Below are 15406 nucleotides of genomic sequence, written 5' to 3'. Positions count from 1 at the left end.
AGATATTGACTAGGGGTATTTGGGGGGGGGGGGGGGAGGGGTCAACTATAATACAAGGAATACCCAGGAGAGGGGTTAACTGCAGTACTAGGGGGCATCATGGGTTTTTTTTAACTACAATACTTGGGGCATCAGGAGGTTAACTACAATACTGGGGGTATCTTTATGTTAATTACAATATTAGGGGCATGATTAGGTTAACTACAATGCTGGGGCATCATTGGAGGTTAAATACAATACTGGGGTCCTCAAGGGGGTAAACTACAATACAATACTAGGGGGTATCATGAGGTTAACTACACTATTGGGGGGTTAATTACAATACTGGGGCATCACAGAGAGTTAACTACAATACTCTGCCGTGTTCTGGGTGCTGCCAATCCACAAGGGTGCTGTGTGTGCCCCAATATTTTGGCATGGCCCTTGAATGGTTTTATAGATGCTAAAATGGCCCTTGACTGGAGGAAAAAGTTCCCCACCCCTGATATATAGTCTTCAGGTTATCTTGTAATTTATTTATGTAAAATTTATGTAAATTTCTCCGTAATTTAGAATAAACCGGAAAAACCTTTTTCTGTACAGGTGAGACAACGTCTTTCTTCTATCAGCCTGTCCTTCGTACTGGGGAATCCAGGTCTCTGTTATACAGGTCCAGACACATTGCAGGAGGTGTCTAATGTTACCCATGTACTCATCAGTTCTCTCATGATTATTATAAATGAGTGTGAGCGGGAATAATATACTGACAAAAACTTCCTACATGTGCGACTAAATCTCCGGTGTCCATCGCTGTCATCGATGTCGCAAATGGGACGAGGGCAAACAGAGCCTGAAACAGCTAGTGCAAAGTGGGAGGTGAGGTGCGTCTTATGTCACCACTTCCTATTACTCTCCTTCTGCTTTTGTTCACAAGTTAGTCGACATACTTCCTTATCTGACAGAGACAAGAGTAAGCTGGCCGTGGCGTCTGCAGGCAGGGAGACAGGTGAGAGACTGCTGAGGGGTCCGCTTTATGGTGGGACCCCGGGATGTTGGGCCTACAGGACAGGTTTATGGTTGCTTTATGTAACCTGTATTGTGTATGATGAGTCTGCCATGTATGATGTGTGAGAGCTGTGGGGTTGGGGACGTTTTTGGCAGTGTGAAGTTACTGTAAAATAAGAGGAAGGTTACAAGTTGGCTTCCTGGTGCAATCCTATGTGAATGCGGCAACATATAGAAATCAGATTTGTTTTATATAACTGCAGAACTGAAGTGTTTTACAAACTGTAAACCTGACTATTCCCTATCCTGCTCCTCTATATCATTGAGAGCTAGGCTGCAGTAACCAGGCATGGCCACTATACAGTGAGTGGAGCTCTCTGCACACAGCTCTATTTACCGTATATAGGGGGAAAACTGCCCGATGTGAGACTCCAACCATTTAAATTATGATGAAAACCCCTTAGAAAGTAATTTTTTTCATTGTCACATTCCAAAGACTTGGGGAGACTTATCAAATGTGGTGTGAAGTAGAATTGTCTTAGTTGCCCCTAGCAACCAATCAGATTCCACCTTTCATTCCTCACAGATTCTTTCGAAAACAGGTGGAATCTGATTGGTTGCTAGGCAACTAAGACAATTCTACTATACACCAGTGTGATAAATCTCCCCCTATACCTTTTTTTTTAATTCTATTAACATGGCTATATAAGAGTTTGTTTTCTTGCAGGGTGAGTTTTATTTTTCAATAGTGCCCATTTATGCAGTATCCAAGTGTAAGGTTGTCGTGTAGCTAAGAAAATCTTGCAAAGGCCTTTAAGGGTTAATGAAAAGATGTTTTCTTTCAAATTAACTGGTGCCTGAAAGTGACGGAGATTTGTAATTTACTTCTATTAAAAAAAATCTCAAGCTGCTGTATGTCATGTATGAAGTGATGTATTCTTTCCAGTCTAAAGAACAGGAGAGGTTTTCTATGGGCTCTAAACGGTTCCTAACATGGACACAGGTGGCAGCAGAGAGCACTGTGTCATACTGACAGACACACCATTTCCTGCAGGACATACAGCAACTGATAAGAACTGGAAGACTTGAGATTTTTAAATAGAAGTAATCAACTGGTACCAGTTGATTTGAAAGAAAACAGTTTTTTTGGAAACTACCCAAAGCTCTATAGTATCTAATGGTATCATTTAAGTTGTATTGTATTGCATGACATACACACATTCAATCATTTATTCATTTATACATACATACATCTCCCATCATTGTGTAATCACTTCGTTCTTATTGCTATTTTTTTTTTCTTTATTCTTAAATGTTTTATGTATTGTACAGGATAGACACAACTGCAGCCATCTGGAGTGATCATGTCTCTCCCTCGCCAACTAAGGGATGAAAGGTAAGTGAAATATATAAGAGACGGATGACAACAGGAAGGTCAAAGTTTGCAAACGCTTTTGTTATTGCCCTAATCTATCTAATATATATATATATATATATATATATATATATATATATATATATAGAGAGAGAGAGAGAGAGAGAGAGAGAGAGAGAGAGAGAGAGAGAGAGAAACTACTATTTGCAGTAGTAAATCCCCATATAAAACTTCTCTTGCTCTGGACAGTTCCCGACATGGACAGAGATGGCAGCAGAGAGCACTGTGTCAGACTATAGAGAATACACCAGTTCCTGCAGGACACAGCAGCTGATAAGTACAGTAAGACGTTTTTAAATGGAAGTAATTAATAAATCTGGATTACTTTCTGACAGCATTAGATTTAAAACCATTTGAGTAGCCCTTTATTAATTTTTTTTACCTTTAGCTAGAAATTGACCTTCACTTGTGACTTGGTTCTATAAAATGCATAGTAACCAGTCATTGTATCCGTCCAGTGCGGGTCACATAGACTACTACTGCTTTACTGACATATTTATTCCATCACATCTGTTATTCCATTACTTTTTGTTCAGATTTTTCTGTTTTTTTTTGTATTAGTGACTTTGAGCAGCTTCCAGAAGACGTTGCTGTGTCGGCCCATATTGCAGATGTGGAAGAGAGAAGTGGTTTCTCAGTATACTATGTAAGCAGATTCACTGATATATAATGTATAAGACAAAGTTATTGTAAGGTACCTCCACCTCCCGAAAGATTACAATACTGCCTGGACAGCACAACATAGTGGTGGAAGTATACTCTTGGTCTTAAAGGGAACCTGGCACTTAGAATATGCTGCCCTACGTACAGTAGCATAAGCAAGAGAAGCTGACCATAATGATATATACCAATGATATATACTATTTATTGAAATCTCTGCTCTTTCTATGCTTAGAAGTCCAGTGGGTGGTCCTATGTAATGACTGACAGTCATTCTTGCATGGTCATACATACAGAGTTAGCTGTCAGTCAAGGAGCGACACCTCCCACTGGACTCCTAAACCCTGAAAAAGAAAGGATCTCAATAAGTCACAAGCCCAAATAGAACTTTTACTACAATCTTCAAATCAGTAGGGGGCCAGAGTGGTCAGATCCCCACCAATCCACAAGTTATTTCCTATTGACCATAGAGTATAACTTGCTGAAATGAGAATACCTGCCGGACAATTAAAACTATTTCTTTCTTATAAATGAACATATATTGGTAAAGTTTTTACTAACTTTCTGTGGATGCAGAAACTAACTAATATCTATGATATAGAATAACTAACTAATATCTATGATATAGAACAGAAACACCAAGGGGTAATTGAGTATTACTAGCTTTGGCTGTCCAGACATAATGGGGATTGTAGTTTTGCAACAGTTGGAGGGCTGCAGGTCGGACACCCATGCTCTATCTATCTTCATAATAAGTGCCATCCAAATACAGCAGATCAAATACAGTAGATTTTTTATTATTATTATTGCTAGTCTACCTGAGTTTTTTTCCCCACAAATGGCAAAAAAATAAATAAATCTGGAAGCATTACATATAGATTTTACTGTGGATTCTCCATTTATTTCAGCTGACTATGTTGAAATATACGGGGAAGCTCTGCAACACATTTTGACATGATTTAAAGGTGTATCCCAACATTAAAACACAATAAATAAATCTGGGTCTGTATAAAAATAGAAAAGAAAAGTATACTTACTTACCTGTGGTTCCTCAGCACTCCTATACAGCTCCTTATGGCCCCTTGATCTTCTATCCTCTTCCTGCTTCCCAGAAAAGATCTCAGACCAGGACCTGCCCGCAGCCAATTACATACTACAGCAGTGTCCCCTCTTTGTCATTGATCAGCTGAGCTGGCAGCTCCAGCTCGGAGCTATTGTCTTGGAAACAACAGGAGATCAGGGGACCAGAAGAAGCCAGCTGGGTGCTGTGGAGAACCAGGATTAGGTGAGTATAGCTTTTTTCCTTTTTTTATATATGGCCCCAGCACAATATAATTTTTTTGCCCTGTATTTGCGCTGCTGTATTTAAGAAGAGTAAAGGATCAAGCCCACCAGAATATTGTGGAACATTACGAGACGTTGGGGCCGTACTGTACCACCATATGCCTCAATATGGCCCCAGCCGAATATCATTTTTTTGCACTGTAGTTGCACTGCTGCATTCTTGTTGGCTGCACCTGTGGCTGCACCACCATATGCCTCTGATTTCGGCTGTGTGTGATGCCTAATTTTACATCAGATTCTCCAGTTATGAGCCATTTTGCTCTCTATGGAATGATTTTAGAGCAGATCCATAAAGCCCTACTCAATAGAACACCAATAGAGTGGTGTCTGACAGTGCAGACCCCAACCGACTGCAAGAACAAGCGATGAGAGAAATGAACAGCTGAAAGCTTCTTTCCCCACTTTAGGTCTATGGAACGAAGACAGTCCTATAGGCTTGCATTATGAGACAGAGCCAGGAGAGAATGTGATTAGTGCGTACTTCTCCTTGTTATATCTAGTGATTGATCAGGGTCAAAACACTCAGACCCCAACCCATCCAAACTTTCCCTCGCTATAACATATAATAAAAATTTGACAGTGCAAACCTCTGTAATTGCTAGCACAGCTTCACCTGGTAGGTGATCCCAACCCCATGACTAGTGTCCCCAAGGGCGCCATTGTCACTGGAGGTCACGGTTCGCCTGTGGACGTACTCAATTAGAGCTTGGAAGCAAAACTTGATCTTAGACCCAAGTGACCTTCTTGGTCGCCAGTGCATCTTTGTCAGCATCCAAGTAAATCCTACCTCAATTGAAACTTTAAAAATATGATTTCTTATTTCTCCCTGATCAATGATCCCTACATCATATCGTTCACCTCTATTATTTATTCTCATTATAGACATTTGTGATCGAGGTCAAAACAAAAGGTGGCTCTAAGTATTTTATATACAGGAGATACAGCCAGTTCTTCACTCTACACGCAAAGCTTGAAAGTAATTATGGAGCGGAGAATGGTATACCACCATATACTTGCAACCTCCCACCATTGCCTGGTAAGTGGCCAGAGTATTTTCAATGGTTTCCGAGCAGGCCATGAATGACTGACTGAGTAGTTCTTTGTTCTTTGAGCTGTGGTCAGTGGCGTCTGTGCCTTTAGTCAGTGACTATTGTCATGGGAGCTGCCGTCCTCTGTAGACCAATTTACCATTTATTTGATGTGTAAGCCGTGGTGTGTACTGGGCCCAGTGTAATGTATCTAATAACCTTGTCTTACAGCAAAGATTTATGTTGGAAACAAGAAGGAAATTGCTGAGAGTCGCATTCCTCTCCTGAACGCCTATATGAAGGTATGGTTGCTGCAATCCCTTCCTGAACACCTCCTCTACATAATATCCTTCATATAAAAAAAGAATCAATTAAAGGGGTTGTCTGGTTTAGAAACCTATTTCTAAATCTCCTATTAGAGCATTCTCTGTTTTAAGTGCGTTCTGTGGACAACCCCATTGATCTTACTGCACACAATGTAATTCATAATTCGCTGCTAGGCTTACCTGTAGATTGCTGTTGATCCCTGTGGGTCCTGATAAAGAGACAACCCTGTGATTAGCTTATTACTAACATACATCACAGACGTACCGTATTCTAAAACTGTGAGACTGAAAAGGGGTGCTGCAGGCAAGGGGGCCCCACTGCTAAATAAATGAGCACTGTCACTTTAAAACGTACAGATAGGTAACTTTAAATTGTGAGCCCTAATGGGAACAGCGACCAATGTACAGTGCTTTGGAATAAGTTGGTTCTATATAAATAAAGGAATTTTTACTCCTCCCTGACTCACTACCTTTTCCATCACGCTCCAGGACACGGTCTCCTTGTAAGTTTATGGAGACCATGTTCTGCAACGAGTTGGGGAGTAGAAGGCTTAGCTGGGTGCTTCTCCCAGCCCTAATGATTGGTCAGGGGTCTTACAACCCAGACCCAAAATGATTAACACTTTTGACATGTCTATATGATGTGAAAAGTTTTTTTTAAGTGACAGGTGTGGTACCCAAGGGGGCTACCCCTACCTTTTTGGACAACATTGTTATTGCGTACCAGTCCTTTTTATCCCGGGTGACAAAACCTGGCACCATAATAGGAGGCTAATTTTGATCTTTGTTATACTGTAGGGCTCCTTTATTTTGTGTACACTGCTGATAACAAGGAGCCCGTATACTGTTCTTGTTCAGGGACCCTCTGTGTTCAGGGCCATCTATCTATCTATCTATCCATCTATCTATCTATCTATCTATCTATCTATCTATCTATCTATCTTTCTATTGCGGGATGCCCAGGCAGCCGCAGGCCGGGGTAGCTTGTGCAATGTTGTGGCAGCTCTGTGGATAACCTGGGCACATTTCATGGTAGCCTGGAGTTGTGTTGGAACCCACCCCATGGCAAACAAGCACTGCTTCTGCGGTTTTGGATAACCCAAGTGCAAACCTGGTGTGTATGTGTGGGTGCAGAAAGAATAGACCAATAACTTAGAAATAGTCCAAAAACTTGAGCAGAAAAATGTCCGTTTACTTAAGATCTTCAGTGCAATACAATAATACTTTGGCAACTGTAGGTGCAGGTAAGAGGTAGTTGAAGTAGTTTGTAGACAAGAGGAAGGTGGAGTAGAGGAACGCCTTGAGAGCCCTGTCCAATGTAGCTGTGTACTCTGCTGGGATAGGATAGTGAAGAATGGAAGAAGAAGAAGAAGAAGAAGAAGAAAAAAAAAGAATATACTAGAACTCACGTATAGATATCTTTGATCTGACTGCCTTACTCCCTATAGTGTTGAGATACACGTCCTGTTAGGGTAGTACGAGGTCCCAGGTCCCTGCGCTGAGTACAGCAGACCTCCCAGGATTTCATAGAATAGCTGTGCATTTGTTGCAGTAGGATATTTTGGCGTTATCTGCAGCTTTGTCCTACTGGGGTCAGTACCTAACTCAGGTATGCTGCCCTGTGTCATGTAGATGGCATCCCTGGTGTGGACAAGGTGATCCTCAGAGGACGTTAACCCAATGTTTCCTACAGCTGTGCTTTACATAATAAATAGAAAATACAAACAGTGACACCTAGTGGGGAAAAACACATAATACAGTTTCACTTCATTCCCTTTGTGAGAACTAGAGATGAGCGAACTTCAAGCATGCCCGAGTTCATCCGAACCCAATCGTTCAGCATTTGATTAGCGGGGGCTGCTGAACTTGGATAAAGCTCTAAGATTGTCTGGAAAGCATGGATACAGCCAATGATAATATCCATGTTTTCCACATAGCCTTAGGGCTTTATCCAACTTCAGCAGCCACCGCTAATCAAATGCCGAATGCTCGGGTTCGGATGAACTCGAGCATGCTCGAGGTTCACTCATCTCTAGTGAGAACCTTACGGAGTTATTTTACCCAGGTGCATAAGAAACTTAGTGGCACACCTGTGCTGGGACACTACATTATCTGTTGTTAATATTTAGGCTTGTATTAACCCAGCATGACCGCTACACAGTGTATGATGCTGTCCGCCTCCAGTTCTAATCACTGTGTATATGTCCCCACAGCTCTGGGAAACAGCTAATCAGATACTGAGGCCTATTCGGAAAATAGGCCATAAATAAAAATTATGGGAACCCCCTTTGAAGGAATACTTCTCAAAATTGGAGATAATTTACTTATCATGGGGCATGGATTTTTCTCTTTTTTTTCATCAATAATGCCTTTCAATAAAATGATTGTTAGGCTGGGTTCACACACAGTATATTTCAGGCAATATTTGGTCCTCATGTCAGGTCCTCATAGCAACCAAAACCAGGAGTGGATTGAAAGCACAGAAAGGCTCTGTTCACATAATGTTGAAATTGAGTGGATGGCCGTCATTTAATGGCAAATATTTTCTGTTCTCTTAAAATAACGGCTGTTGTATTGAAATAATGGCAGTTCTTTACGGTTATATGGCGGCCATCCGCTCAATTTCAACATTGTGTGAACAGAGCCTTTCTGTGTTTTTATTCCACTCCTGGTTTTGGTTGCTATGAGGACATGATATGAGGACCAAATACTGCCTGAAATATACTGTGTGTGAACCCAGCCTAAGGCTAAGTTCACACTGGGTAAGAGACCGGCCGTTCCGTGACTTTGAGCAATATTATGATTTGTTATAAATGTGCAATGTACTTTCATATGACCACATTTTAAGATCTTGTATATTCTCTACAGGCACTTCTGAAATCACCCATTTGGATTCTGTTAGATGAAGACCTTCGGATGTTTTTCTACCAAACGGCAGATGAGAGCAAAAGAATCCCCCGAGCCTTGCGCAGGTTACGCCCTCCAACTCGGAGAATGTATGAATTGTATTGTATACTACATAGTCAGTGTGTCCTGTCTTTCTAAATAGCTATAGTATAGTATGACTGGCATTGGTGCACAAGCTATGTTTAGGGGTGACCACAAAGGACTAAGGTTATACATTGGGCTAATAGTACAGGCTTGTGTGTAAATTTGATGCAAATACAATGTGATCTGAAGCTGCCCTTGTTATAGGGAAACGTAGAGTGAAATATATACCACTAATTACATGGTGCCCAAAAGTAAGTTCACAGCACTAAAATGTAAAGAAAAATGAAATGTAAAATTTTTATTTTTTGCCATTTCTATGCATTTTGGCACTGATGAAACCTGAAAAAACTCTATTAATATGATTCAAAATCAAAGCACTAGGGGGAAATTTCAAGGGCTTTGCACCTATTTTTAGGTGAATGATTGGATTTTTCACCTATTTTTGATCTAAGTTCTATTTATAAACCAGTAATCGATGGGGGAATATTTTTTTTAGATGTGACTTCTTTTTAATCTGCCTGTTTTAAGTATTCACCCGAAAGTACGCATAATCCGGGATTAGCGCCCAATTTATCATTTGCTACTTTTAAAAAAGTCGCACAAACAGGTGCAGGCCTATGTCTGGTCAGTACCAGGTGAATATGGTTGCGCAATTTTTTCATTTTTGCGACTTTTTACTTAGATTCATTCACTATGGCAGTGCTACATTTTAATAAATCAGTGCAAAGAGCTAAATGAACAGACAGGTGGTACATAGTGAGCAGGAGGTCATCAACAGGAGAATCAGAGTTGTACCTGGGAGGAGACAATGGGGTAATCAATATGATGGAGGATCAGGGAAGGCAACTCAAATTCAGGTTAGACAGTTTTAGTTGGAAAAGGGACTGGCAATTGGTACAAAAGGCTTCAGGCAGGCAAGTGTAGTCCAAGGAACAGACACGGGTCAGGATATACGAAGAAGCAGACACACAAACAACAACTTCATTCAGGAAAACAGGGAACCAACAACGTTCAGGCAGAAAGGAATGATGGATCAGCTGTAAGTGGATACAGAAGAACCATGAGAGGTGTAAGAAGGGCACACCGGCCCTTCAAATTCAAGAAGGCGGACACACACCTGCCGTATGCTGGGGTAGCTATGCGGTGTTGTGGCTGCTGCGTGGGTGTAGGCTCACATGGGCACTTGTCACGGTGCCCAGGAGTGGTGTTGGAACCAACCCCCAGACAAACGGGCTCTGCGCTTGAGGTTTGAGGATAACCCAAGTGTGATCAGGTGTATGGGTGTAGGTGCAAAAGAATCGGTCCAATGACTTAAACAGAATAGCTTGATTTACTGGTAGAAACTTCAGAGCAAAACAAGGTAAATATACTTTAGAAATGCAGGTGCAGGCGAGAGGTAGTAGAAAAGATTTGTAACAACAGGGTAGAGTAGAGTGGTGTCTTGAGGGCCCTGTCCAATGTAGCAATGTACTTTGCCGGGAGAGTGTATTGGAGAACAGAAGAAGAAAAAGAAGATACTCGTACTTCTGTATAGATTCACTAATCTGACTGCATTTTGCCCTATAGTGTCAGTTTCCCGTCCTGCTAGGGTACTACGAGGTCCAAGGACCCTGTGCTGACTTGAGCAAATTTTCCAAAACTTCCCAGAAAAGATGTGTCTTGCAATAGGATACTTCAACTTAGTAGATGCTATTTGTCTCACTGGGGTCAGTACCTAACTGCAGGTGACTGCCCTGTGTCTTGTAGAAGGTATCCCTGGCGCGGACAAGGTTGTCCTCAGAGGACGTCACTCCCTCCTACACTGAATGCTAGCGGTAGTAACTAATCTCTCTGGCTCTGTGGTGTCTCAGTCCCTCCCCACCGCTACTAACAAAAGAACCTCCCACCAGGAGCTAGCTTTTTATAGGGACAACTTAGCTAGTGTGTGATTGGTGGAGCTGTGTGTGGACAAGTAAGAAGAGGCCGGATAGGAGGAAACGTGAGGGAACGGAGCCTGCATCTGTAATAGGAGAAAACATAGCAGGTGACACAAAAGACCTTCAGCTGTGCATGATCCAGGGCTTCCCCTGCAGTCCGCTTCTTCCTGGGTTCCGCGCGCTGTAGCTTCAGAGGGGCCTGTCTCAGCTGACAGGCTGCTCAGCCAATCACTGGCCTGGACCGCCACGGCCAGTGATTGGCTGAGTGGCCTGTCAGCTAAGACAGGCCGCTCTGAAGCTGCAGCGTGCGGGACCCGGGGAGAAGTGGACTGCAAGAGGAGCCCTGGACCATGGATAGGTAATGTATGCCGTTTAAAGCAAGGGCTGCAAGGACATTGGTAATGATGTCCATGCAGCCCTTTGTGAAAGAATCATCGGGTCGTGTAATAGGCCCAGTAAACGAGCGCCGATCTAGCAGATCGGCGCTCGTTTACAGTTATTAATGGGCCCCCATGCTGGGACACTACACACTATCCTAGAGGTCAGTGAAGGAACTGCAGCAATTCTGGAAGGATGGAGCCCAGGCTGGGAGGAGAAAGGATGCCGGCTGCCATGGAGCGCGGCAGGGGAGCACCTAGTAATTCCTTCAGATAGATACAAAACCATTTGATATTCCAGAAACAACATGACGTGCTTCTCTAATAATGTATGTTATATATTATAATTTGTAGCTCTACTCAGACATAGAGTCTGTGTTATTTTCAGTTTAGGAGTAGGCAATCATTAAGTAATCTGTATTTCTATTTCTGACAGTAAGAAGAACTCCCAACACATTTCAGATATGGAAAGACCCCGTGCAGAGGTAATACTCTTATATGGAGGAAGTGGTCATAGTCAGATATATAATTAAGATGTCAAGTCTATTATTCCAGTCTTAGATTAGCTAGGCACCTAGCAAGGAAGTGCAGCTCAGGGGTCACGGGTTCACCGGCCTTGCCCTGCCGCATTCCCTAACAAGAGAGATTTAATAAGGATGATTACCATAGACTTCCAGCAATCCAATTTTAATGGTATAATGTTTAACATCATTAAATACCATAATCTCCAGGAACTGCTGTAGACGTACTTGGCAGCGTGCAAGGGATTGTGGCCGCTCAATATAATGAGCAGACTAATGTATTTATAGAGTAGAGCTCAAAGCTAGATGTCTCTTTTTTCCCATAATAGGCTGATAAAATTCTGTCCCTGTGATCCATACATTCAGAGAAATGAGAGATCTGATTAGATGTCTATGTAAATGAGTGGGGGATATGATTATTATTATGAGGAACAAAGATCAAAATTAGTTATTGCGTCCCCCACATACATTGCCTGGTGCAAAGCCATTGGATGCAATATAGTAAGCCATATATTACAACCTATTCAGTATTCTTGACAATTACAGGTAATATATACATCTACCCTTTGTAGGCTCAGAAACCTAACACATTAGGGAATTGTATATGTCCACACACTAGGCACATGCCACTTATACAGTATATGTCCACACCCTGGGCATATGCCACTGATATATGGCCACACATTGGGCATATGCCACTTATATATGTCCACACATTGGGCATATGCCACTTATATATGTCCACACACTGAGCATATGCCACTTATATATGTCCACACCCTGGGCATATGCCACTACTACAGCATATGTCCACACCCTGGGCATATGCCACTTATATAAGTCCACATACTGGGCATATGCCACCTATACTTAATTATAGCAATTAAATGCAAAACTGATGTCCTATCCCGAGGACCGGCTATCAATATCAGATCAAAGATAGTCCGACTCCTAGAACTCACACAATGCTCCAGGGCTCTGTACCTGCATCACCAACAGGACAGCCAAATGTAATGTGAACAGAGCCCTATACCTAGGTCCTGTGACCTTCAGGGTTCATATCTGCATATAAAGATCTTATTATCCCTGCTACGTGCAAGTGAACTTTACACTTTTCTTAAAGGAATAAATATTCAGTGCTCAATTGATGCAAAGAAGTAAGATCAATGCTCCAATGAGACATCATATATCTTATATATAGAGAAATGTAAAAGCTGTGAGCAGAGGAAAGCTGCAATGCAGTGGGAGCTATACTTCTCAGCACTGAGGCGTATGATCTGCCAATCCACTGCTTCTCATAGGAGCTGAAAAATTACAGATGGGTTTAATAGCAACTTCAAGTCCATCAACTCTTCTATACATAGCCTCAGTTCTAAGATATTTTCTAGGATGGGGATCTATCTATTTATCTATCTAATATCCAGCAATATAGTCAGCACTCCGCTCGATAGAGTAAGGTGCCTGCAGATGGGTCCCGGACTTCAGAACCAAAATGGCCAATAGAAACAATACTCTGCAGTACTCGAATGCAATTCAAAAAATGACGTGAATTTATTTAATCAAGTGTCGGTTCACAGCAAGCAAAAAAATACACAACGTTTCGGCGTACCATACGCCATTTTCATAGTACGCCTATTTATCTATCTATCTATGGTGTCCCACCACGGGTGTTGCTACTTTGAACACCCCTCGCAAAAGCCTGGTATCTCAAAAGTGAAGTGGTAATTAAGTCATGTCATGAAGTCAGTAGTCAGTAGATGTCAGTAGTATGTATATTCATGTATAGATATTGCACAGCTGTAGTCATGTAAGGGTTATTGTTTTGTCTGTGATCTGCACACCAATGAGAGCTGCTCTTCCCTTCTACCTATCTCTATCCTACTTTCTTCTCGCACTCTCTTCTCCACCATTCACAGGAGCTGTTGCATACACCCTGTAGGAAGTTGTCACATGGAGAGAGGAAGTGTAGACCCACATCTAGTTCAGTTCTCTTCTGTTTCTCAGTGGAGCAAGAAAGACACAGATCAGGCAACAGATCCCTGGTGAGTTAGCCAGTGACCTGGCTCTGCCAGGTTCCCCATCTGGGACAGACCAGCTGTAGTGTACGGACACATGGAGAACACAGAGACTTTCTTCTTTAAAGCAACACTTATCCTTAAGATGCAGTGCTAAACACCTACAGAGAGAGTCAGAGATTACCCCAACCCATGCCGTGAACATCTCTAAAAGTGAAGGATAGTACTCTATCTTGCAACGCAGGTGATACCGGGACACTTTTGGACACGTCGCTCAAATTTGGATAACTAGGACTGGGGCTTGTGTCACCCTGATAGGATGGGTAATGTAATGTCTTTAAGAAGTATTAGGAGTCAGGGATGAAATCCAACATCAGCTTTCTTTATTCATGTCTCCACACATGGATCTGCAGCTTCTCACCATCCTCTGAGCAAGCAACTAACTCCCACTTCCTGCTTCCTGTCCCATGTGCCCTGCTCTTAAAGGGACAGGACTGATTGCTGCATATTACATCACCCCCCTTGTTTTTTTTTAACATTACATGTGAACAGTTAAGGTGAAGTATATATCAAGAACAACAATACAACTTATACATAAAAAACACAATTCACAGTCCTGAATATAGTCTGATCAAACAGGAACAGATTCCAAGACCCTGGCTACATGTCCTCAATGAGTCTGGACGGGGTTCTTCGTTCTCTGGTGGGATGCCTTCTAGAAGAGTCAGGATCACCGCTAACTGATGGGCTGGCTATGTCCTGCTGAGAGCTGCCACTATCAGCAGCAGCTCCATCAGTCTCAGAGAGTTTATCAAAGTTGTCGGCTGGTAGTATTTTGAACTGTGAGGCATTCCTGGTTATGGAGTGTCCATCTCGCGCAGCTGTGACCATGCTTCCTGTCTTGGCCATTACATAATAGCCCGCTGGGTCATACACTGGAGATGTCTTATTGTTTTGCTTTTGACGAACAACCACTTTATCACCCGTCTGAATAGCAGAGGGCTGTGCATGGCGTCTCTTATCTGCATAATGTTTCATTTTGTTCTTGTTGTGTAAGTCGGTTGGTCTAACGGTAGACTCAGCTGGCAGGGCATGTGTAGCTACATCCGGAATACGTATGCGAGGAGTTAGGCCAAACAGGAGCTGAGCTAGAGCAGCATTGGTTGTTGAATGTGGCGTACTTCTGTAGTTGCGCAGGAATTTGTACAAGGCCTGCTTCAGCGGTATATGCTCCAGAGTAACTCGACACTGCAGGGCAAAAGGTGGTATAGTGACAAAGGTCGAAAAACGGGCACAAGTATTCTTCTTGTTTCAAGTATTCTCTTCAAGGAGTGTTCTTTTTCTAAAGTTCCAGAAGTGCACATTACTAAATTGGGTTGGGACTCTCACAACTACTCTTCTCCACTACTCTGAACTCTTTCTACTCTTCTCAGCACGCAACCAAGTCAGCACTGCTACGCTACTCTACTCCACCTCATTAGCTCTCAGTACACATCTAGTGAAGTCAAGTCTGTATCAGTCAAGTATTTTTCACCTGTATCACAGAAGATTTCTAAGTAAAAAGGAAGTTTTTTTATTTTACTGGGACTCAGTGGTTATTGCACCAGCACCTCCCCTTTCTGTGGCTGGTGGTACCGACAGTCTGGGTGGGTCATAACTCCACTACGGACCACCGTGATAAGCGCCCAGGGGACCCATCACAACCCGGTAGGTCACCGACCATTGTGGAAAAGTATAGTCAGCCACAAATAACTAAAAGCAGGTGTGCCTCATACCTGTGTGCTGAGTTAGCACTGGTGTCACAACAAC

At 42.4% G+C, this 15406-nt stretch overlaps 1 protein-coding gene across 1 annotated transcript in view; it reads left to right on the top strand.

The window, feature by feature from the left end:
• Positions 1 to 910: 910 nt before the first annotated feature.
• NCF4 (neutrophil cytosolic factor 4) overlaps positions 911 to 15406 on the top strand; it is a 19362-nt gene continuing 4866 nt past the window's right edge. The window contains exons 1-7 of the mRNA XM_069968868.1: positions 911 to 985; positions 2317 to 2380; positions 2981 to 3065; positions 5306 to 5459; positions 5683 to 5753; positions 8646 to 8773; positions 11498 to 11546. Of these exons, the coding sequence (XP_069824969.1) occupies positions 2349 to 2380; positions 2981 to 3065; positions 5306 to 5459; positions 5683 to 5753; positions 8646 to 8773; positions 11498 to 11546 (519 nt within the window). The 5' untranslated portion in view covers positions 911 to 985; positions 2317 to 2348. The remainder of the gene's footprint in view (positions 986 to 2316; positions 2381 to 2980; positions 3066 to 5305; positions 5460 to 5682; positions 5754 to 8645; positions 8774 to 11497; positions 11547 to 15406) is intronic.

This window comes from Dendropsophus ebraccatus, chromosome 4 (assembly GCF_027789765.1).
Source record: "Dendropsophus ebraccatus isolate aDenEbr1 chromosome 4, aDenEbr1.pat, whole genome shotgun sequence".
NCBI classification, from domain to species: Eukaryota; Metazoa; Chordata; class Amphibia; order Anura; family Hylidae; genus Dendropsophus; species Dendropsophus ebraccatus.
This window is presented reverse-complemented; position numbering and strand designations above follow the sequence as displayed.